Below are 21,490 nucleotides of genomic sequence, written 5' to 3'. Positions count from 1 at the left end.
GATGCAGGTCATCGGGTCCAAAGGATTTGTCAACTTTAAGTCCCAATAATTTCTCCAGCACTATTTCTTTGCTAATAATAATATCCCTAAATTCCTCATTTCCCTTCGACCTTTGGTTTCCCACTGTTTCCGGAGTGATTTCTTGTGTCTTCCATCGCAAAGTGTTCATTTAATGTCTCTGCCATTTCCTTATTCCCCATTATAATTCCTCCTGTCTTAGCCTGTAAGGAAGCCACATTTACTTTCACTAGTCTCTTCATTTTTACATACCTAGAGCAACTTCTACAACCTTTTTTATGTCTCTTGCTAGTTTACTCGCATTCTATTTTCTCTGACTTTATCAATTTCTTGGTCATACTTTGCTGAATTCTAAAATTCTCCAAATCTTGAGGCTTACTACTCTTTTTGGCAACATTCTAAGCCTTTTCCTTTCATCTGATACTATTTTTAACTTCTCTTGTTAGCCACTGTTGGACAACTTTTTCCATGGGGTTTTTATTCTTTAAGGAAATGTATATTTGTTGCAAATTAAACAAATTCTTTAAATGTTTTTCATTGCTTATCTAGTGTATATCTTTCAATCAAGATTTTCAATCTATCTTAGCCAACTTCTCCCTCATACCTAAATAGTTTGCTTTATTAAGATTTAAGACCCAAGTTTAGGATTTGACTAAATCATTGTAAATTCAATATAAAATGTTATAATTATGATCACTATTCTCTAGAGGCTCCTTTACTACAAGGTAATTAATCAACCCTTTCTCAGACAGACAGCATGGTTGATCGACTAAATGAGTACTGTGCATCTGTCTTTACCAAGGAAGAAGATACCACTGAAGTCATAGTGAAAGAGGAGGTAGTTGAGACATTGGATGGGCTAAAAATTAATAGAAAGTAGATCATACAGAGTAATTGACACAGAACGAGGCCATTTAAATCATCAAGTCCATGCTCGCTCTCCGCGGAGCATTTCAGTCAGTCCTATTACCCTGCTCTATCCCCATAGCCCTACAAGTTTATTTCCATCGTGCCTATCCAATTTCCTTTTGAAAGTTTTGATTATTTCCATTTGCACCAGCCTTGTAGGCAGCAAGTTCCAGGTCATTACCACTCGCTGCATAAAAAAGTTCTTCCTGTCATACTCCCTGTATCTCTTGCCCTAAACCTTAAATCTATGTCCCCTAGTCTTTGTGCCATCAGCTAATGAGAGCAGCTTTTCTTCATCTACCTTATATAAACAGGGGTCGGCAACGTGTCCGTGGTTAATATTTTGAGGTCTGAGAAATTTCTCATTGGCTTCTTCTTCCAATCTAGTCCGTTTAAAAAAAAAAATCGCAGCTGTCAGTTTCACAGCTGTCAAGTGCTTAGAGCAGAACAGCGCTTCCAACAACGCTTCCAAAACTTTTTTTAAGAAGCCCGCTGGAAACCACAAACTTGTCTGAGGGTTGGAAGCGCTGTTTGAAGCGTTATCTCTACTCTAAGCACCTGACAGCTGTGAAACTGATGGTTGTGATTTTTAAAACAATCTGACCAATCACCAAGCTGAAAGTTCCTGCTGTCTGCAATTGTCACTGAAAGAGAGAGACAGAGAGGCAGAGGGAGTGGGACAGAGAGAGAAAGAGAGGGAGAGGGGACAGAGAGAGAGCGAGAGAGAGAGGAAAGAGAAAGGGGGACAGAGAGAGAGAGGGGGCAGAGACAGAGATGGGGAGCAGAGAGAGAGTGAGTGAGGGGCAGAGAGAGAGAGAGTGAGAGGGGCAGAGAGAGTGGGACAGAGGAGAAAGGGAGTGCAGAGAGTGAGGGGGAGAGACAGGGGGATGATACAGAGAGGGGGAGATGACACAGAGGGGGGGAGACGACACAGAGAGGAGGAAATTACACCGATAGGGGGACACAGAGAGGGAAGGGGAGAGGGAGATAGAGAAGTGGGAGAGAGAGCGATCAAGATCACTCCTCATAGATGGGCGTCTATCCAGAATAATCCGCATCACTACAACAAGTGTGCAGGCAAACATTGACTACTTCTGCAAGCAAAAAAATGCCAGGGGTCTCACTAAATCAGTGAGTGACTACATAGTGACCAGAAAGTAAGTCAATAAATTGGTCTTCTTATTTAAACTTTCTTCACAAAAATGTACCTTTGTTGTTGTTTTGATTAATAGTAAGATAGATTTTTACTGCCTTTATCTTTCCGAAATTGTCTCACCAACCCCCTATGTTAAGACAAAAATTGTATTGTGGCTCCCACATGAAAATGTTGAACACCCCTGCTTCAAGCCTTTAACCTTGTGTTTTAAAATAACCTTGCAGCAAAATTAATTTAAAAAGTAATTCGCATTGGCATTCCATAGTAATTTGATAGCTAGCTAGCTAATACAGTTGTGCTGCTCTCCATTGATCTTTATATGATTAGCTGCTTTATTTATAGGGAGAAATGTGTTTTAACTTAGACTGTGTTTTGAAGCCATTAGATTGACTATATACTTTATATACAGATTAAATGCCCACGTGTCCATGGTTGATTCAATAATTTTGTCAAACACCGTGGTGCAACATATCAGTGCCTGTCCCTGTATCTAAACCTGTCAAAATCTTGTACCCTTCTATTAAATCTCCCCTCAGCCTTCTTTGCTGCAAGGAGAATAACCCAGCTTCTCTAACCTAACCTTATAGCTAAAATCCCTCATCCCTGGAACTATTCTGGTAAATCTCCTCTGCACCCTCTCAAGGATATCCTTCATAATCCTTCCTAATGTGTGGTGACCAGAACTGGACACAATACTCTAATTATGGCCTAACCAGAGCTTTATAAAGATTCAGCATAGCTTCTCTGCTTTTGTACTCAATACTTTCATTTATGAAGCCTAAGCTCCCATATGCCTTTCCAGCTACTCTCTCAATGTGTCCTGCCACCTTCAAAGATCTATGCACATGAACCCCCAGGACCTTCTGTCCCTGCACAATGTTTAGAAATATGCCATTATGTCTATATTATCTCTCACTATCCCTTCTGCCAAAATGCATCACCTCACAATTTTCTGAATTAAATTCGAGCTGTCACTTGTCTGCCCATTCTGCTAGCCCATCTATATCTTGTTGCAGTCCATTGGTATCATCCTCACTCTTTGCCACACCTGAAAGTTTGGTATTATCAGCAATTTTTGAAATTTTTCTCTATTCCAATAACTAAGTCATTAATATATATCAAAAAAAGCAGTGGTCCTAGTACGGACCCTTGGGGGCGGGGGTGGGGTGCGATGGTTGGTGGGGAAAACCACTGTCTACCACTCTCCAATCTGAAAAACAACCATTTACCATGACTCGTTGCTTTCTGTTCTTAAGCCAACTTTTTTATCCAATCTGACACTGACCCTCCTATTCCATGAGCCTCACTTTTGTTAACCAGCCTTTAATGTGCGATTTTGTCAAATGTTTTCTTAAAATCCATATGGACAATATCCACTGCACTCCTTTCATCAAACTTCTCTGTTACTTCATCAAAAAATTCAATTGGATTAGTCAAACACTATCTGAATTTTACAAACCCTTGCTGGCTCTTCTTAATAAATTCAAACCTCTCCAAGTGCCTGTTAATGTTTTCTCTGATTATTGTTTCGAAAACCTTACTGTTGGATCTCAATTTTCTGTTCTCATTGGTTACACCAAAAAGAGACGAAGTCCGACTATAGCTTTAAGAAACTTTATTGAAGTACTTAGTGGTTACATCATCAGCAAAGCGTACAACAACAACACCTGGGCTCTCCTCCCTCTTCCTCCGTGCTGGAGGAGGGAATTCAAGCCTTTCTTATAGTTCTTCTTACAAATCAGTGTCACCCCCTTTATGTTCCCAATTGGTTTACAAACTCTGCAGTTTCTTGGTGTTAGGGCCTGATTGGGACACTGCCTTGTCACCTCTCCCTCAAGCAGTTTCTTATTCCCCTATCTCCCTGGAACGTTGGGCTGATTGTCATACAAAGGGTTAGTCTTCAACAGCTGCAGCTGTCCTGCTAAGTTTTAGCTGGTTAGTCTATTTCTACTGATGAGCTGTCCCTACAGCACTGAATAGGCTACTATGAATTTCTGATAAGCTGTCTGCTGAAGCTCTAAAGCTATGAAGTCATTACTGATAAGCTGTCTCTGCAGCTCCGAGGTTAGCTTGTTAGCAATACATGATTGATTAATTATTTCATCTTAAATGTCCCCATATTATTGTGTTCTTAAAAATTCTGTTCTCACAGTCCCCCCTTTGATTCTTCAAAACACTTTTAAGAATCATTCCCTTGATCCCACCTAAGTGCCTTTAAAGGTCTCTACTTGTTTAGAAACAGCCTTCAACACCCGGATGAGTCACACTCAATACGTTGCCTGCTTGTGCCACAGATGGGGCCCGCGAGAACTCTGTAAAATCATAAGTTTTGCAGGGGCTTCATTTACTTGTTTACAACAGTACTTATTAAGCAAAAACATCAAATACAGAAGTACAACTATAACTAGAAATAAGGCCAAACCCTGTACCACTGAAGTCCCTATCGAGCCCAGCCAACTGGTCACCCAGCCTCACAAGGTGGAAGCTGGGGGTTGTTTTAGCTTTTCCACCTCCTTTCGGATGTGTGCTGCCAGATCGGAAATTTCTTCGGAACTATCTGGAATGTAGGTACAGCACTCGGGTCCTATCAGGGCACATGTACCCCCCTTTTCTGCTAGGACAAAATCTAAGGCCATTCGGTTTTGGAGTGCTACGGTGCAGAAAGCTACCATTTCTGCATTTATTTTATCAAGGGCTTCGGCGGTTTCATTGGTCACTTTTTCTAGGACCAAAGCGACATTGATGGATTCCCTGGCTAACTTGCCGGTCCCGTACCACAGGAACATGATTAAGAAAAATCTCTCAGACTCTGTGATAGCTCGTTTCCTCCTTTGTCCCTGAGGTAGCTTATACAGGGAGGTCATATGATGGATATAAGGTGTAACATAACCTAAGTAACATGATCCTGTCCAGAATTTCGGTAACCAGTTTTGTTGCCGCAAATAAAATAAGTACCGTTGTAGGCAATGGGATTTCTAGCTGTTTCGGGGTCCACCCACCAGGTAGCGTCCCGATCCTTTAGTTCTTCAAGGTCCCGCAGGAGAATAGATTTAGCGCCTGGAGTCACATTGAAATAGTGGGAGCAGTTACTTCGTCCCACTTCTCGTCCACCCTTTTGGTCTCTAACCAGGCATATGAATCCCTGTGGTCTTCCCACACCTGAGGTGTTAGTAAGGACCAAGAACGGAGGTTCTCGGGTCCGATTGTAATGGGGCCTGTACCACCCCACGAAGGCTCGTCTGCTCCGAGACCCTCTTGCGATCCATTCCGCCGACTCTGATGCATTAGACGGAATGGGACATAAGGGGATGCCTCCCCTGGAGTGGTTAGGCACGTGTGCACATATCCAACAGCGGCAGAGGTTAGCTTCTTTGGCATAAGTATAGGTCATGTAAAGGAAAGAGTTAACATGTAATTCTCTGGACACTCGATTAGTTTCCCCATGTGGACAGGTTTGGTTTGACAAAAATGAGCAACGACTTAAAATACATGCAAAGAAGATAATACAAATTTTAAACATGGCAGCAATTAATAATTCAGCGTTTAATCACGGGTCGCTCGTTTTACGTGAGAGGTGTGTATCCAGGCTTTCTTTCCTTCGACTTTAACTGCTGCCTGGGCTGTCAGTAGCACTTGGAAAGGTCCCTCCCACTTGGCGCCCAAAGGTTCATTGTGTATTTTCTTCACGTAGACCCAGATTCCCGGGATGATGTCGTGCCCTCCTTCTGGTGGGTCACCCCAAGCTGCCGATACCTGCGAGGAAGCAGAACTGATAGCATTTGTTAAGTTCTTGCAATATTCTAGTAAAGCGTCACTCATCAAGTGACAATCCGCTTTACGTAGATCAATTGTTCCCGGCAAAGACATGGGTCTCCCTGTTATTGCTTCAGATGGGCTCAGGCCTGTAGTTCTGTTCGGGGTCGCTCTGATACTACACAGAACTATCGGCAATGCCTGAGGCCACTTTAGTCCTTCCTGGTGATACTTGGATAGTCGCTGCTTTAGCGTCTGATTCATTCGTTCCATTTGACCTGATGACTGTGGGTGATGAGGACAGTGTAAATCCCACGTAATGTTTAGCAGTCGACTGACTTCCTGACAAACCGCGCCTGTGAAATGAGTTCCTTGATCAGAGTCAATGCTGACCGGTACTCCCCATCTGGGGATGTAATCCTTACACAGGACCTTCGCCCTGTGATTGGCCGTGGAGTTTCTGGCTGGGACGGCTTCTACCCATCTAGAAAATTTGTCGACAATGACTAAAATACCGGTGTACCCCTGGCAAGGTGGAAGAGTGATATAGTCAACTTGTAAGCACTGGAAGGATCCGGCTGGGGCAGGGGCTCTTAATTGAGGCATTATTGTAGTGGGTCCTGGATTGTTTTTCTGACAGACCACACAGCGGTCAGCTACCTGCTGTGCATGTTTTTTAAACCCTCGACCCCACCAGCTTTTCTGGAACCGTACAGTCATCTATTGCGGGGCCAGGTGTCCCCAGGAGTGAATTTGTTGGGCTAAAAAGGGCATCAGCGCCTGTGATGCGACAGGTTTCTCGGTGTCCCTTTGCCTCCAGATGCCGTCGTCACATAACTTAATCCCTGCTTCCATCCAGGTCCATTTTTCATCTTTGGAGCATTCACTCTGCATCACTTGTAGGTCTTGTGTCAGACGGGACGCATTCAATTCACATATTTGCATCCGTGCGTCCGGGGGATCACCCTGCGAGGCGGCTTCCTTGGCTGCCTTGTCAGCTAGGGCATTCCCTTTTGCTTCTATAGTGTTGTCTTTCGTATGGGCTTTACATTTTAAAATAGATACCTTTTGTGGCAATTGCATCGCCTCCAGTAAGTCTCGAACTTCTTTCCCATTTCGAATAGGTGTACCAGCAGCAGTGAGAAATCCTCTTTTACGCCACAACTGACCAAAGTCGTGAGCGACTCCAAAAGCATACCGTGAATCTGTGTATTAACTGTTTTTCCTTCTGCTATTCGACATGCTTCCGACAAGGCTCGCAGTTCGGCTTGTTGGGCCGACGTTCCTGGAGGCAGGCATCCCACTTTCACAACTTCATGTTGAGTTGTAACTGCCCATCCTGCTTTCCGTGTACCGTTGTCAACAAAGGAGGATCCGTCTGTGAATAGGATTAAATCTGGGTTGAGCAATGCTTCTTCTGCCACTGGGGCTGTCTCCTCTGTTTCTTCCATAATCTCTACACAATCATGTTCTTCCTCTATCTCCTCAGGCCACGGGAGCATAGTTGCTGGATTTACCGGGCTGACCCGGACGATGTGGAGATTAGGACCCTCTAGGACTGTTGTCCATCGGGTCCATCTAGCTGCGGTCACTTGGGATACTCTGTTCATGGATAGCAAAGTATGGACTGTGTGCGGACACTTAACGTTAACTTCTGATCTAACACCAGACCTGCAGTAGCCATTACTGCTTGACATGTAGCTTCCATAGCTCTTAAGCAACTACCCCATCCTAGGGCGACGGTGTCCAGTTTTTTCGAATAATATCCAATAGGTCTCTGTTTGTCCCCATGCTCCTGTGTTAGTATGGCAGTCATATATCCCTCTTTTTCGTGTCCTAACAGGGTGTACGGTTTCCCATTGTCGGGGATTCCCAGGGCTGGCACTGAGCACAGAGCCCTCTTTAAATTTTCGAAAGCTTCTTTTTCTTCTTTGGTTAGAGTCACGGATACTTTAGAGGCCTGCTTTCCCTTTAGGAAATCGGTTAACGGTTGAGCCAGCTGTGTGTAGGAGTCGATCCAGTTTCTGTTGAAGTTACACAAACCCAAAAAAGACCTCAGTTCCTGGATAGTAGTTGGCTGTTTGGCAGCTCGAATAGCGGCGGTCCTGTCCTGGGTGAGTTCTCTCTTTCCCTTCGAAATCTTTTGTCCCAGGTACACAACCTCCCCTTGAGTTATTTGTGCTTTGTCGATACTGGCTTTGTGTCCTTCCTGATGAAGGTGGTCTAATAGGGTACGCAGATCTTGCTCGTGCTGTTCTTCTGTCTCAGAGGCTAACAGAATGTCGTCCACGTACTGGATGACCGTGGAGTACATGGAAGATAACTCCCTCAAATGGTTTTGTAGGGCCATATGATTCTCCCTTGTGTTTGTTTTGGATCTTTTGTCACCTGTATTTTAACAGATGGCTGGTCATTGCATGCCATAAAATTTGAGGCAGTGTCATTCTGTGGGTCCATTTAGAATGATGCATGTGGCTATCTTGCTGATTTGTCTCAATGCATTTTGTCTGAGGTTAACCCAAGGACTAGCAGTTGCATGCCTAGAATTCACTCTTGTGTGGTGTTCTCCCAAGAAGCAACAATGTTTTTAATTCTATATTGTCATGAGCCCATGGGATATGGTCATGTGGAATTTGTCAGGTATAACATGTACTGTTAATGGCTGAACGCTTATTTTACATTGACTTGTGGAAGCATCATTCCTTAGTCCTGGGTCTTTTTTTAATTGTCTCCTTGCCTGCAGTGGCAAATGAACTACAGAATCTCAATTTGATATGACCAGCAGAGCAAAGAACTTCAAAGTGGTTTCTTTGTATTTAAAGTTTGTAGTTTGTTCCAGTAATCGACAAGAGGTCGTAGATGTTTAAATCCTCTATATACAGAGATGGGACAGGCACCCTAAAATGCTATTAACATATAAGAAAGAAAGACTTGCATTTATATAGTGCCTTTCAGGACCACAGGAAGTCCCAAAATGTTTTAGAGTCAATGAAGTACTGTTGAAGTGTAGTCACTGTTGCAATACAGTAAGCAGAGCAGCCAATTTGTTCACCGCAAACTGCCATGGACAGTAGTGTGGTGACCAGTTGATGTTTCTGTGGTGTTGATTTGAGCGATAAATATTTGCCAGAACACTCGGGATCACTCCCCTGCTCTGCTTTGAAATAGTGCCATGGGCCTTTTATATCCAGCAGAGGGGGCCTTAATTTAATGTCTCATCAGAAAGGTGGCACCTCCGACAGTGCAGCACTCCCGACAGTGCAGCACTCCCTCTATCCTGCACTGGAGTGTCACAGCTGGAGCTTTAGGGAGGGGAGTAATTGAGCTGTAGAATGTGTAAAATTCCCTTTTATTAAAAGAAGATGAATTATAAATAAAATGGGCCCTAATGACTAATTTTGTAAAAGTTGAGCAATTTATCAAATTGGTGGTCTTGTATTGGACATTTCTATTTTGAATACGAAGTATTGATTTTCTATAACTTTGATTAGTTATTTGTGCAAATTATTTGATAATTTAAGTCCTATCAAGCAATTTAATCCCTTCTAATCCTTATTTTATAGTTATAGGCTCTTGTGTGCTTTGAAAAAGTCCTCAATTGAAGCTTTGTAATTATTCACAAGTTGACTTGGAGGAAGGCAATAAAATTCTCCCCTGGAGTTTGCATCCTTTGATTATAAGCAAGTTAGTTACAGAAAGGACCAGCACCTCTTCATATATGAAGAGTGTGAAGCTCCATAGGCACGAGTCATATAAATACTGGTTAGTCTCGGGAATTACATATGTGGTCATAGAAGCTTCTGGTAGTGAGTGATCCTGGAAACTCGGGTATGCAAACACTGTTGAAATACATTGCTGAAAATATTGCTGATTAAAAATCCCCAACAATGCCTTCCTCGCACACCAATTTTGAATTCATTGCATGTGTTTTATTTCCCCCTTGGCTATATTGGCTGAAGGCTACATTTTCCCCCTTCCCCTATCACCCCAGTGGTAGTTGTATTGCTGGAAATTGCATGATACTGGTATTATTCTTGGAGTGTTGAGCTGCTGAGGACTTTCACTGCAACTCATGCCAATCTGTAATAGGCAGAAAAACAGAGGCTGACATGTAAGTGCGTATGTGGAGATCTGCTGACTGGTCATCAATTCTGGAAAATGTTTTAAGTTAGGAAAGAAGCTGACCCTCTCTTTTCTGTCAACTTTGCTGCACAGGCAATTAAAATGCACAGTTCTAACATTTAATCCTGGTTTGGTATAATTGGTCCTAATTTGGTATAACATTAAAAATATATTGCACTGATGGAAAATGTGGAGTAAAGTTTCTGTATTAAAGAATGTACGCAAGGGATTCCTGATTGTGCAAATCCACTGTGCCATGAGTAGCTGAGATGTAGATAATAGGAAAATCCCAGGTTCAATCACTGTGCTGAGTTAGGGTGATGGTAGGATGACTGCACTTGACCTAAGGGGATAAATCTGCTGGGGTTTCCACTCCTGATTATTCCAGCAGGAGTCACTGGTAGTAGTTTATCTTGGTGAGTGGCTCAATAGTAGACAAGGCCAGAGATTGAAATTACACTCCCCTCTTCCCCTTAAGTTGAATCGCCTGCCAGGATTCACTGTTGAGACCTTGATAATGTGTAATGACCATTTGGGCAAGGTATCTGTCAGCTGTGGATCAGAAGGTTGAGGGTTCAAGCCCCTCTCCTCCAGAGATTTGAATATTAAATCTAGGTTGATACTTAGTACAACACTCCCTTAGCACTATACTGCGGGGTGAGACAACAGCAGCTGCCTGCATTTATATAGTGCCTTTAATATAAGTCCCAAAGCACTTCATGGGAGCATTATAAAGCAAAATTAGACACTGAGCCACATAAGGTGATATTAAGGAAAATAGCCAAAAGCTTGGTCAAAGAGGTAGGTTATAAAAAATGTCTTAAAGGAGGAAAGAGTGGTAGGGAGGGAATTCCAGAGCTTAATGTGACCTTAAATTGTGGCCCAGTCTGTCCTCCCCAGGTGGATGTGAAGATCCCTTGGCACTACTATTAAGAGTAGGGGAGTTCTTCTGGTGCCCTGTTCAGTATTTGTCCCTCATTCTTGTTTTGGGACCTTGCGATGTGCAAATTGGCTGCTGAGTTTTTCTCATATTACAGGAGGGGGGAGGGGGGGGGAGAAAGTGCTTAATTGTTTATTACTTTGGGACATCTTGTGGTGGTCATGAAAGGAGCTACATAAAAGTAAGTTCCTTTCTTCCTTACCTCCCTTCTGAATCAGAAGGTTCTGGGTGGAAATCCGTTGTCGTACATATAATCCAGGCTGCCCCCGTGTACCTTTTTTTAAAAAACTTCTTTCATGGGATATGGGTGCTACTGGTAAGGCCAGCATTTGTTGCCCATCTCTAATTGCCCTTGACAACTGAGTGGCTTGCTAAGCCGTTTCAGAGGGGCAGTTAAGAGTCAGTCACATTGCTATGAGTCTGAAGTCACATGTTGGCCAGACGAGGTAAGGACAGCTGATTTACTTCCCTAAAAGTGAACCAGATGGGTTTTAATGACAATTGATAGTTTCCGTAATGGTGCCATGAAACTAGCTTTCATTTCAGATTTTTATTTATTAATTGAATTTTAAATTTCACCAGGCATTAGCCTGAGCCTGTAGATTACTAGTGATATTACCACTACGCCACTGTCTTTCCCCACCCCGCCACCAAAGGCAATGTTTGTGAGCAATGTGGTGAGGTGTCATAAACAACTACAATACAAAACTTCATTTTATTTATGTATTTGTATCTGTGTACCCCAGAATACAGCTGAGGGCCATTGGCTTGAACTAATTGAATCCAAACACTTTCAGATGCTGCTGTTGTGCTAATATCTCGCTACAGCAGACAGATAGTCTCTGACAATAAAGGCTAGACCTCCACCCATCTGAATGTGGATGTGTTGCTGTGTTGGAGAAGGAAAGGGAAAAAGGAGTTCCTTTTCTCAGTTACACAAGGTCTTGAAGTGTTTGGGGGGGGGGAAGAAAGGTTCTGGGTTTCATTTGGGAAACTCTGTTGGAGTTATACAGCCCTTGTTTGGAGGTTTAGTTGGCAAAAGTTGTCTGGGCTTGATTTAGTTTGGTGACGCTGGAACATCATTCTCTGAAGTTGGAAGGGTGCAGAAAAGATTCACAAGGATGTTGCCTGGTTTGGAGGGCTTGAGTTATAAAGAGAGATTGGATAGGCTGGATCTGTTTTCCCTGGAGCAAAGGAGGCTGAGAGGGTACATGATCGAGGTATATAAAATTATGAGAGGGGTAGATAGATAGAGTCTGTTTCCCATGGTAGGGGTGACTAATGCTAGAGGGCATAGATTTAAGGTGAGAGGGAGAAGGTTTAAAGGGGATCAAAGGGGTAAATTTTTCTCGCAAAGATTAGTGGGTATCTGGCATGAGCTGCCTGAGGAGGTGGTGGAGGCAGGAACAGTAGCGACATTTAAGAGGCACCTGGACAGGTACTTGAATGAGCAAGGCATAAAGGGATATGGAATTAATGCAAGCAGGTGGGATTAGTATAGATAGGCATTTTGGTCGGCATGGTTGCGGTGGGCCGAAGGGCCTATTTCTATGCTGTATGACTCTATGACTCTATGGATGAATATCACCAATACAAACCGAGACAGATGACATTAAATCCTGAAAACTTCTGAGCATTTGATCAGTTTCTCGAACTGTTATTGGGTTTCTGTTTAAGACTGGCACTTCTGAAAGACTGGATAATGTGTAGATTTTTGGATTAGTACCTTTTGAGAGACTCTTGGCAGTCTGTGTGGATTAACCCTCTTTGCTTTGAACTCGCTAACTACTTTCTTTTAGTTTGGTTTCCAAGTCTTCCTGTAGTTATTTTTACTCATGTCTGTCTTCATACATCATAAATTGGGCGGCACAGTGGCACAGTAGTTAGCACTGCAGCCTCACAGCTCCAGCGACCCGGGTTCAATTCTGGGTACTGCCTGTGTGGAGTTTGCAAGATCTCCCTGTGTCTGCGTGGGTTTCCTCCGGGTGCTCCGGTTTCCTCCCACAGCCAAAAAGACTTGCAGGTTGATAGGTAAATTGGCCATTATAAATTGCCCCTAGTATAGGTAGGGGAATATAGGAACAGGTGAGGATGTGGTAGGAATATGGGATTAGTTTAAATGGGTGGTTAATGGTCGGCACAGACTCAGTGGGCCGAAGGGCCTGTTTCAGTGCTGTATCTCTAAATCTAAAATCTAAATCTAAAAAAAAAATAACAGGCTTGTCAGCAAAAGTGAAGCCCATGGAGTAAAAAGGTCAGTGGCAGCATGGATACGAAGTTGACTGCGTGACAGGAAACAGAGAGTAGTGGTGAATGGTTGGGCTGGACTTTACCGACCCCCTGACATCAGGTTTCGTGACGGGAGGGGACTGAAAAATGCCTCTGGGAGAAGGCTGCCATGCACCCCGGCCTGATATTACCGGCAGCAACGAGGTCTCGTGGCAGCTCCCCCTCTGCATGGTGATGGGACCCCAATTTGAATATTTAAATAAATTAAAATGATTGATTTAATTAAGTTTACGTCACAACCTGATGTTCTGTCGCGACCTTCGGCACGGCAGCCTGCACTCCTGCACCTTCGGATCCCCGTCGGGGGAAATGAAGCGCAACACTGGTTGGGAAGGGGGGAAGGTAAGTTTATCAGTGCGGTGGTGGGGAATGGGGTCAAATTAACGTCCTGGGTGTAGGGGATGGTGGGAAGGGTTATAGTTTAAAGTTTGTGCAGTTTGGGGGTGGGGGGGAAGGTCAGATGGTAAAGGTAAGTATTTTGGGGGGAAATTTAATTGTTATTGGGGAGTGGGAGAGATGTATTTATTTATTTTAATTCTATTTACCTTTAAATATTTAAATTAGCCAGTAGGGCTGACAGCCCTTTAAAAATGGCATCACCGCCTGCGCACAGGCAGCTGGCGCCATTGCCGGAGACAGACAGCCCACCTCCTCCACGTGATCCGTAGGGGCGGCCCGCCCTGGGGATGGAAATGAGCAGCCGCACAGAAAATTGTGGAGGCTCTATGTTATATGGTCCGCATAGGCGGGCCACTGTTTTTTCATCTCGCCACTGAGATTATAAAATCCAGCCCGTTGTCTTTTGGATTGGAGGAAGGTACGGGCCAAAAAGGTGAAGGGAATCCCCCTCAGCCTTTCAGAGCCCCCTGGTGCAATTCAACGTCCCTTTAAGGATGGGGATTCCGCCTTCCAGAGCTGCCAGCCAACCAGAGGGCTGGCAGCTCAGTAGCATCAGCAGCGTCACCAGGGGTGGTGGCAACTGTCGGTACTACATGAGGCCTGGGACCGGGCCCAGTGCTGGAGCCCCTGACCACAGGTGAGCGATGCGGGGCTGCTGGAACCAGTCCGGCAGGCCCCTGTGATGGATGGGGTAGTGTGGGCAGTGGGTACGGGAGGGTGTTAACAGAGGTGTGGCCTTTGACAATGGGGTGCCCTAGTGGGTCACAGATTGCCCACAGAGGAGACCCCCTCCCCAAAGCCCGCAGGGAGGATGCCTTGTTTTACTGGGTGACCTCACCACATGTCGCAGGCCACCCCTGGTTTAATTCCAGCAGCGGCGAAAAGATGCCCTTAAGAGGCTACTGATTTGCCACTTAAGTCCCTCAACTGGCCTCTGGGTGGGAAGGCCATCTTTGGCCTTTCCCACCCTCAGCTTAATTGCAGTGTGACAGGAAGGCGACTGGACCTCTGCCCCACTGCCTTCCATTGCAATTCTATACCACCACCCACCACCACCCCCCGTTCCCGCCTCCTAGCCTGTCTCCGGGGTGGAGGGTGCTCATTAATTTCTGCCCATAGAGTGGGGTTTCCTAGGGTTTGCTACTAGGACCTAGACTTAGTACAAGACACAACTTCAAATTTTGCAGATGACACAAAACTTAGAAGTATTTCAAACTGTGCGGATTATAGTGAAAGACTTCAAGAGGACGTAGGCTGGTGGAATGGGCAATGTGATACACTTTGGCCGGAAGAACAAGGAGAGGCAATATAAAAGGATACAATCCTAAAGTGGGTGCAGGAACAGAGAGTCCTGGGGGTATAACTGCACAAATCGTTGACGGTTACAGGGCAGGTTGAGAAATTGGTTAAAAAGGCATATGGGATCCTGGGCTTTATCAATAGAGGCATAGAGTACAAAAGCAAGGAAGTAATGATGAACCTTTAAAAGACACTGGTTTGACCTCAACTGGACTATTGTGTCCAATTTTGGGCAGCACACTTTAGGAAGCATGTGATGGCTTTAGAGAGGGTGCAAAAAAGATTTACAAGAATGGTTCCAGGGATGATGGACTTCAGTTATATGAATAGATTGGAGACATTGGGATTGTTCTCCTTAAAGAAGGTTGAGAGGAGATTTAATAGAGGTATTCAATATCATCAGGGGTCTGAGCAGAGTAGATAGAGGGAAACTGTCCCCATTGGGAGAAAAGTCGAGAACCAGTGGACACCGATTTAAAGTGAATGGCAAAAGAACCAACAGTGACAGGAAGAAAATGTTTTTACGGAGTGAGTGGTTAGGATCTGGAATGCATTGCCTGAGAATGTGGTGGAGGCAGAGGTAATCATGGCTTTTCAAATGGATTTGGATAAGCACCTGAAGAGAAAACAATTGAAGGAGTATTGGGAAAGGGCAGGCGAGTGGGACTAGCTAAGTTGCTCTTGCAGAGAGCCAGCATCTAGTGTAGATGTAGGATTCTACAGCAGGGCATGTACCTTCTGGTTTGCTGGAAAACAAGCTGCTGGATGTTGCTTTGTCTTCTCTCTCTTTCTCTGGAGTCTCTCTATGCTCCTTTTTTAAGGCCAAGCTGTGTGACTTTTCAACTCCTGGTAGCAGACACTCTGGTCTCTTCTCAATGGTGATCGTACAATTGCCCAGGACGTGACTATTTCACACCTTCTCTGTTTCAGAAGTAGACATTCAATTCTGACTTCTTTTAGGATGGATGTAGGATGAGTTCAATTGGCACCTCTTAGTTTTGAAGATTTGTTGGACAGTTTGAATAAACAAAGCCCAAGCCTTTTTCGATTGGAGTATTGTTCACTTTTTAAAAGAAAGGTTCATTTTTTAAAAGACAAAGTCAATTTTTATATCTCTTCAGATTTTGTTCATGATTGTTGCATCATTGCACTTCTTGGGCTGAATTTTGACAGCTCACTGCCGAGAACGGTGGCGAGCTTCAAAAAGTGCGTGGCGTAGGCGCGAGACGCGCGCTGCAAAGCCACTGCAATATTTCGCGCAGCAGTTCATTGACATGGAGGGGGCGGAATGCCCACCCCCGATGATGTAGAGGGGGCAGGCGCTCCGTCCCCGGCAACGGTGTCCAGCGCCATTTTTAAAGGGCTTCAGGACATTCCGTTGTATTTACATTTTTAAAGGCATAGGTTTGTAAAACAATGAGAAAAAAATTTAGTCACACTTCCAATCCCTTCTCCCATCCACCCCCCAATAAATAATCACTTAATTGTTTATCATGTCCCCCAAAAATTTAAATTCTCGATCCTGACCTTTCACCCCGAACTTTCTGTACTTTGACATTCAACCCCCTTCCCACCATCCTCTCAGCCAATCACGTTCATTTTGCCACTCCGCACCCCTCCCCACCCTGAAAAATTCAGTCCTCCGCACTCCCCACCAGTATTCCGCTTCGGATCTCCGAACGGAGATCCGAAGGCGCGTGACTTCTGGCCATCAGCCGGAATAATGGTGTGGGATGGCCATTGCTTCAAGGTAAGTCATTACTCTGCAATTATAATTTATTTAATTATGTTAATGATTTTTTTTTGTCAAGCGGCAGTGGGGGTGGGGGGGGTGCCACCCCGAGGCCTCACCACCGCCGGTAAATTGGGACAGGTCCTTCCTGCCATCAAGGCCCTTGGTGGGCCCGGAAGCATTTTCTGGGCCCCTCTGCCACCACCCCCGACGTCGGGGGGCTGATAAAATCCAGCCCATGGAGTGTTCTGCTGTGTTCCTGGATTTATTTTTTAGAGATACAGCACTGAAACAGGCCCTTCGGCCCACCGAGTCTGTGCTGACCAAGAACCACCCATTTATACTAACCCTACAGTAATCCCATATTCCCTACCTACACTAGGGGCAATTTACAATGGCCAATTTACCTATCACCTGCAAGTCTTTGGCGGTGGGAGGAAACTGGAGCACCCGGCGAAAACCCACGCGGTCACAGGGAGAACTTGCAAACTCCGTACAGGCAGTACCCAGAATTGAACCCAGGTCCCTGGAGCTTTGAGGCTGCGGTGCTAACCACTGCGCCACTGTGCCACCCTTTTGGCAGGGGATATTGCTGTATCGTTACATGGATGGCAGAGGACTAGGTGACCTGTCCACACAAAGGCTGCAACAGGTATGGAAGGCAGCAGTGGCAATATGTCTAGGTCTGCAGGATGACATGGAGTTAGAGCAGAGGCTGCGGAGTGGACAAATTCTGTGCAATGACCTCTGCCAAGTAGGAGCCGCATGCCTCCGTGCTCTTTGACAGTGACAGGAGGCTCGTTGGCAGGCCAGCCAATGCACCAAGCATCTTGGCATGCATCCTCATTCACATTCTCCTGTATGTCGCCCCATCAAAGTCCTCATCTGACTCGCCTGCAGCAGAACTCAACTGCAACCTCTCCCTCTGGTGAGCTGGCAAACTAATATTTCTTTATCCCTGGCTTGGCTGCAGCCCACTCATGCCTGGTGACTCACCACATTCAGATCCCAACTCTAAGCTAGCCTCCAGGGTACGTGTAGTGCTGGTATTTGAGTTAGCGGCTGCAAGTGTCAGGTCAAGTGACGGCCTCTTCATCACAACTGTACTGTACTCTCCTTTTTCCTCCTGGGGCTGTTGTGGCAGAGAAGGTAGCAGTTCTTAAGTGTCTGAAAGGAGAAAATCAGAAGGAGAAGGTTGGGGTGAGGGAAGCAAGGTGAGAAGTAAGAGACAAAAACAAGAAATGCTGGATTCACTCAGCAGGTCTGGCAGCATCTGTGGAAAGAGAAGCAGAGTTAACGTTTCGGGTCAGTGACCCTTCTTCGGAGAAGTAAGAGGTCTGGCTGGATGGGACTGCACTCACCTGGTTCCTTTCTTATCTATCCAATCGGAGCCAGAGAATTGAAGAATCAATGGCTTCTGTTCCCATTCCAGTACCTTACGTGTCCCCCCAAGGATCTATCTTTGGCCCCCTCCTATCTCTCATTTACATGCTGCCCCTCGGCAACATCATCTGAAAACATGTCAATTTCCACATGTACATTGATGAACCCAGCTCTACATCACCACCACCTCTCTTGACCGCTCTGCTGTCTCTAAATTGTTAGACTGCTTAGCTGACATTCAGTCCTGCATGAGCAGACATTTCCTCCGATTAAATATTGGGAAGACTGAAGCCATTGTCTTCGGTCCCTGCCACAAACTTCACTCCCTCACTACAGATTCCGTCCCTCTCCCTGGCAAATGTCTGAGAATAAAGCAGACTGTTTGTAACCTTGGTGTCATATTGGACCTCAACAGGAGCTCTCAACCTCACAGCCGCGCTGTCACTACAACTGCCTATTTCCACCTCCGTAACTGCCCAACTCCACCCCATCTTAGCTCTTCTACTGCTGAAACCCTCATCCATGAATTAGTTACCTCTAGACCTGACTATTCTAACACATTCCTGTCTGGCCTCCCACATTCTACCCTCCGTAAACTTGAGGTGTTCCAAAACTCTGTTCTTCGTGTCTTAACTCACACCAAATCCCATTCACCCATCTGCCCAGTGCTCACTGACCTACATTGGCTCCCATTTAAAAAATGCCTCGATTTTAAAATTCGCATCCTTGTTTTCAAATCCCTCCATGGCCTTGCCGCTCCCTATCTCTGCAATCTTCTCCAGTCCATAACCCTCCAAGATATCTGCACTCTTCTAATTCTGACCTTTTGAATTCCCTCCCCATACTTCTCCAGCTCACTACTTCTTTCGTCCTTTAAAAAACTCCTTAAAACCTACCTCTTTGACCAAGCTTTTGGCCATCTGACCTAATATCTCCTCGATGTCACATTTTGTTTTATAATGCCTCTGTGAAGCACCTTGGAATGTTTTATTACATTAACAGCGCCATATAAATACAAGACGTTTTGTTGTCGTCCATAGTTACACCATGTGCAGCTTGCTCATCACACTAGATAGCAGAATAAGATGAAATGGGGTTTGAGAAAGGGTATAAGGCAGGAATATACCACCATGCTCAATGTTCTCAGCAATGCTAGATGCTACTGGCTCTGTTGTAGCCAGTTCCATGATGCGGAGAGCCATCTCCTCGGTAGAGCTCTGGAGATGCAGACAACATTGTTCCCTGTTGGTTCTGCTATACTCCTTTCTATTGTGTGGCTCCTTGTCCTGCGAGAGAGAGAAGAATGTCAGTGACTATGTATCATTGTGTTTGTGTGATGTGCGTGCCATACCTGGATAGTTGGAGGTACGAGGAGGCAGCGAGAGGTGGGTGTGAGTCTGGCAGTACTGGCAGGTGTGTGAGGGTGAGGTGAATATCTGGATGTTAGGCCTGAGTCCTAAGTGCCAGGGACTACTGATGGCTGAGTGATGGGGGCGTGGTGCATTGAGCAGTGTCATGAGCCCTGTGGAGACCACCAACAAACAAAAGAATCAAATCCACTGACACACCCCAGATAAGGAAACATAAACCAAATGGACAAGATTTCACTTTTATAAATTTTACTTTAACATGCAAGCCAAAACGAACATAAATTTGATATGAACTCACAGTTAGATTACGGTTGTTCTCACTCTGCCATCAGTAGTCCCTGGCACTTAGGACTCAGGCCTAACATCCAGATATTCACCTCACCCTCACACACCTACCAGTACTGCCAGACTCACACCCACCTCTCGCTGCCTCCTCGTAGCTCAGTGTCCTCAGTACCTTGCTCTATGGCAGCGAGGCCTGGACAACGTATGTCAGCCAAGAGCGACGTCTCAATTCATTCCATCTACGCTGCCTCCGGAGAGTACTTGGCATCAGGTGGCAGGACCGTATCTCCAACACAGAAGTCCTCGAGGCGGCCAACATCCCCAGCTTGTACACACTACTGAGTCAGCGGCGCTTGAGATGGCTTGGCCACGTGAGCCGCACGGAAGATGGCAGGATCCCCAAAGACACATTGTACAGCGAGCTCGCCACTGGTATCAGACCCACCGGCCGTCCATGTCTCCGCTTTAAAGACGTCTGCAAACGCGACATGAAGTCCTGTGACATTGATCACAAGTCGTGGGAGTCAGTTGCCAGCGATTGCCAGAACTGGCGGGCAGCCATAAAGACGGGGCTAAAGTGTGGCGAGTCGAAGAGACTTAGCAGTTGGCAGGAAAAAAGACAGAGGCACAAGGGGAGAGCCAACTGTGTAACAGCCCTGACAAACAAATTTCTCTGCAGCACCTGTGGAAGAGCCTGTCACTCTAGAATTGGCCTTTATAGCCAGTCCAGGCGCTGCTCCACACACCACTGACCACCTCCAGGCGCTTACCCATTGTCTCTCAAGATAAGGAGGCCAAAGAAAAAGATATATATATTAAAGGTTACATATTAGCTATCAGACGCAACACGAATATATCTCACCAATCCTTTGACAATCCTTTCAGCAAGATGGCACCAAAATGTCCCAATGTCTTTCAGCTCTTTGAACATTTCAAGTAGATTTCCAGATCCCATCTCCCAAAGATGCAAACGCCGGCTTCCACTTGATGGCAGTTTCTCTGCAATCCAAACCCCACCGATATTGTCTCCACCAAAACTTGCACCCTTCTGGAATTTCCATGGTTTTGCTCACAACAGCTCTGGTGGTGTAGCTTCACTGTTCTTGCCTTACATAACTCTTTAAGACATGGAAGACATCTGCTGCAATTCGTATTCACTAATGGTCAGTCCTCAGACCAGGTTCCTCTGCCTGCAGCCAAAACAAGTGCTTCAAACAGCTGCTTTGTAGACTGTTTAATACAAGCAGCCTCTCTGGGAGCATCAAAAACCTGCTGCTTGATTCCCCACAGCAGACCAGAAAGCAGGTTCCAAACTCAGTGGCTAGTTCACTCAGAAGGTCTTGTACCATTGGACAATCTTTTCTTAATCCACTTGTTAATTTACATTTTTAGTACAGGCATTCTACTGTTCAAAATGGCTCTCTCACACAGATCAAACTACCATTCCAGCCTGCTGCTTTTTCAGTCTTTTTAAACAACCACCCTCCAAAGTCTTTTGTGAAACTGAAACCTAACCTTCACACACATGTTGCTGGTAAACAAAACTGCTTGTTTGTTTAACCTGATTCTGACCTCTCAGAGTATTAAGGCATTTTAGTTTCAGTTTCAAATCAGTGTTTGTCTCAAAAAAACTTTTGAATCCAAAGTTAAAGGACCCACCAAATCAGCTGCACAGAACGCAGTCTGCACACAAGGACTCCATCACAGCATCATGAGAGGTTAGTGGTGTGGTATTATGTGAAGACGCATTCACTGATCTTGAGCGCCCATGTGAGGTCATTAGATTTCTTGTGGCACTGCTGCCTGGTCCTCTGGTCTGTATGTTGGGAATTGAC

General features: G+C 45.2%; 1 protein-coding gene across 4 annotated transcripts; it reads right to left on the bottom strand.

The window, feature by feature from the left end:
• Window positions 1–3,726: 3,726 nt before the first annotated feature.
• On the bottom strand, window positions 3,727–21,116 carry ervk-19 (endogenous retrovirus group K member 19, envelope). Of its 4 annotated transcripts, none has more exons than XM_068036184.1 (5): window positions 20,518–21,116; window positions 19,127–19,286; window positions 17,614–17,784; window positions 15,621–15,948; window positions 3,727–8,224 (listed from the first exon to the last, which is right to left on the bottom strand). In XM_068036184.1, exon 5 carries the CDS (start codon window positions 6,554–6,556, stop codon window positions 5,627–5,629), a length of 930 nt encoding a protein of 309 aa, XP_067892285.1. In that variant the 5' UTR covers window positions 6,557–8,224; window positions 15,621–15,948; window positions 17,614–17,784; window positions 19,127–19,286; window positions 20,518–21,116; the 3' UTR covers window positions 3,727–5,626. The 4 variants fall into 3 exon arrangements, with proteins under 4 accessions (XP_067892285.1, XP_067892312.1, XP_067892303.1 ...); XM_068036202.1 differs by lacking the exon at window positions 19,127–19,286; XM_068036193.1 differs by lacking the exons at window positions 19,127–19,286; window positions 20,518–21,116 and adding an exon at window positions 19,352–19,424.
• Between the last annotated feature and the right edge of the window lie 374 nt (window positions 21,117–21,490).

The sequence above is a fragment of the Heterodontus francisci genome, chromosome 1 (assembly GCF_036365525.1).
Source record: "Heterodontus francisci isolate sHetFra1 chromosome 1, sHetFra1.hap1, whole genome shotgun sequence".
NCBI lineage: Eukaryota > Metazoa > Chordata > Chondrichthyes > Heterodontiformes > Heterodontidae > Heterodontus > Heterodontus francisci.
The sequence above is the reverse complement of the archived record's forward strand: the minus strand, read 5'-3'. Positions and strand labels throughout refer to the sequence as shown.

Coding starts and splice junctions, on each gene's coding strand:
- ervk-19 (XM_068036184.1), bottom strand. CDS start 6,556: ATGACTGTACGGTTCCAGAAAAGCTGGTGGGGTCGAGGGTTTAAAAAA.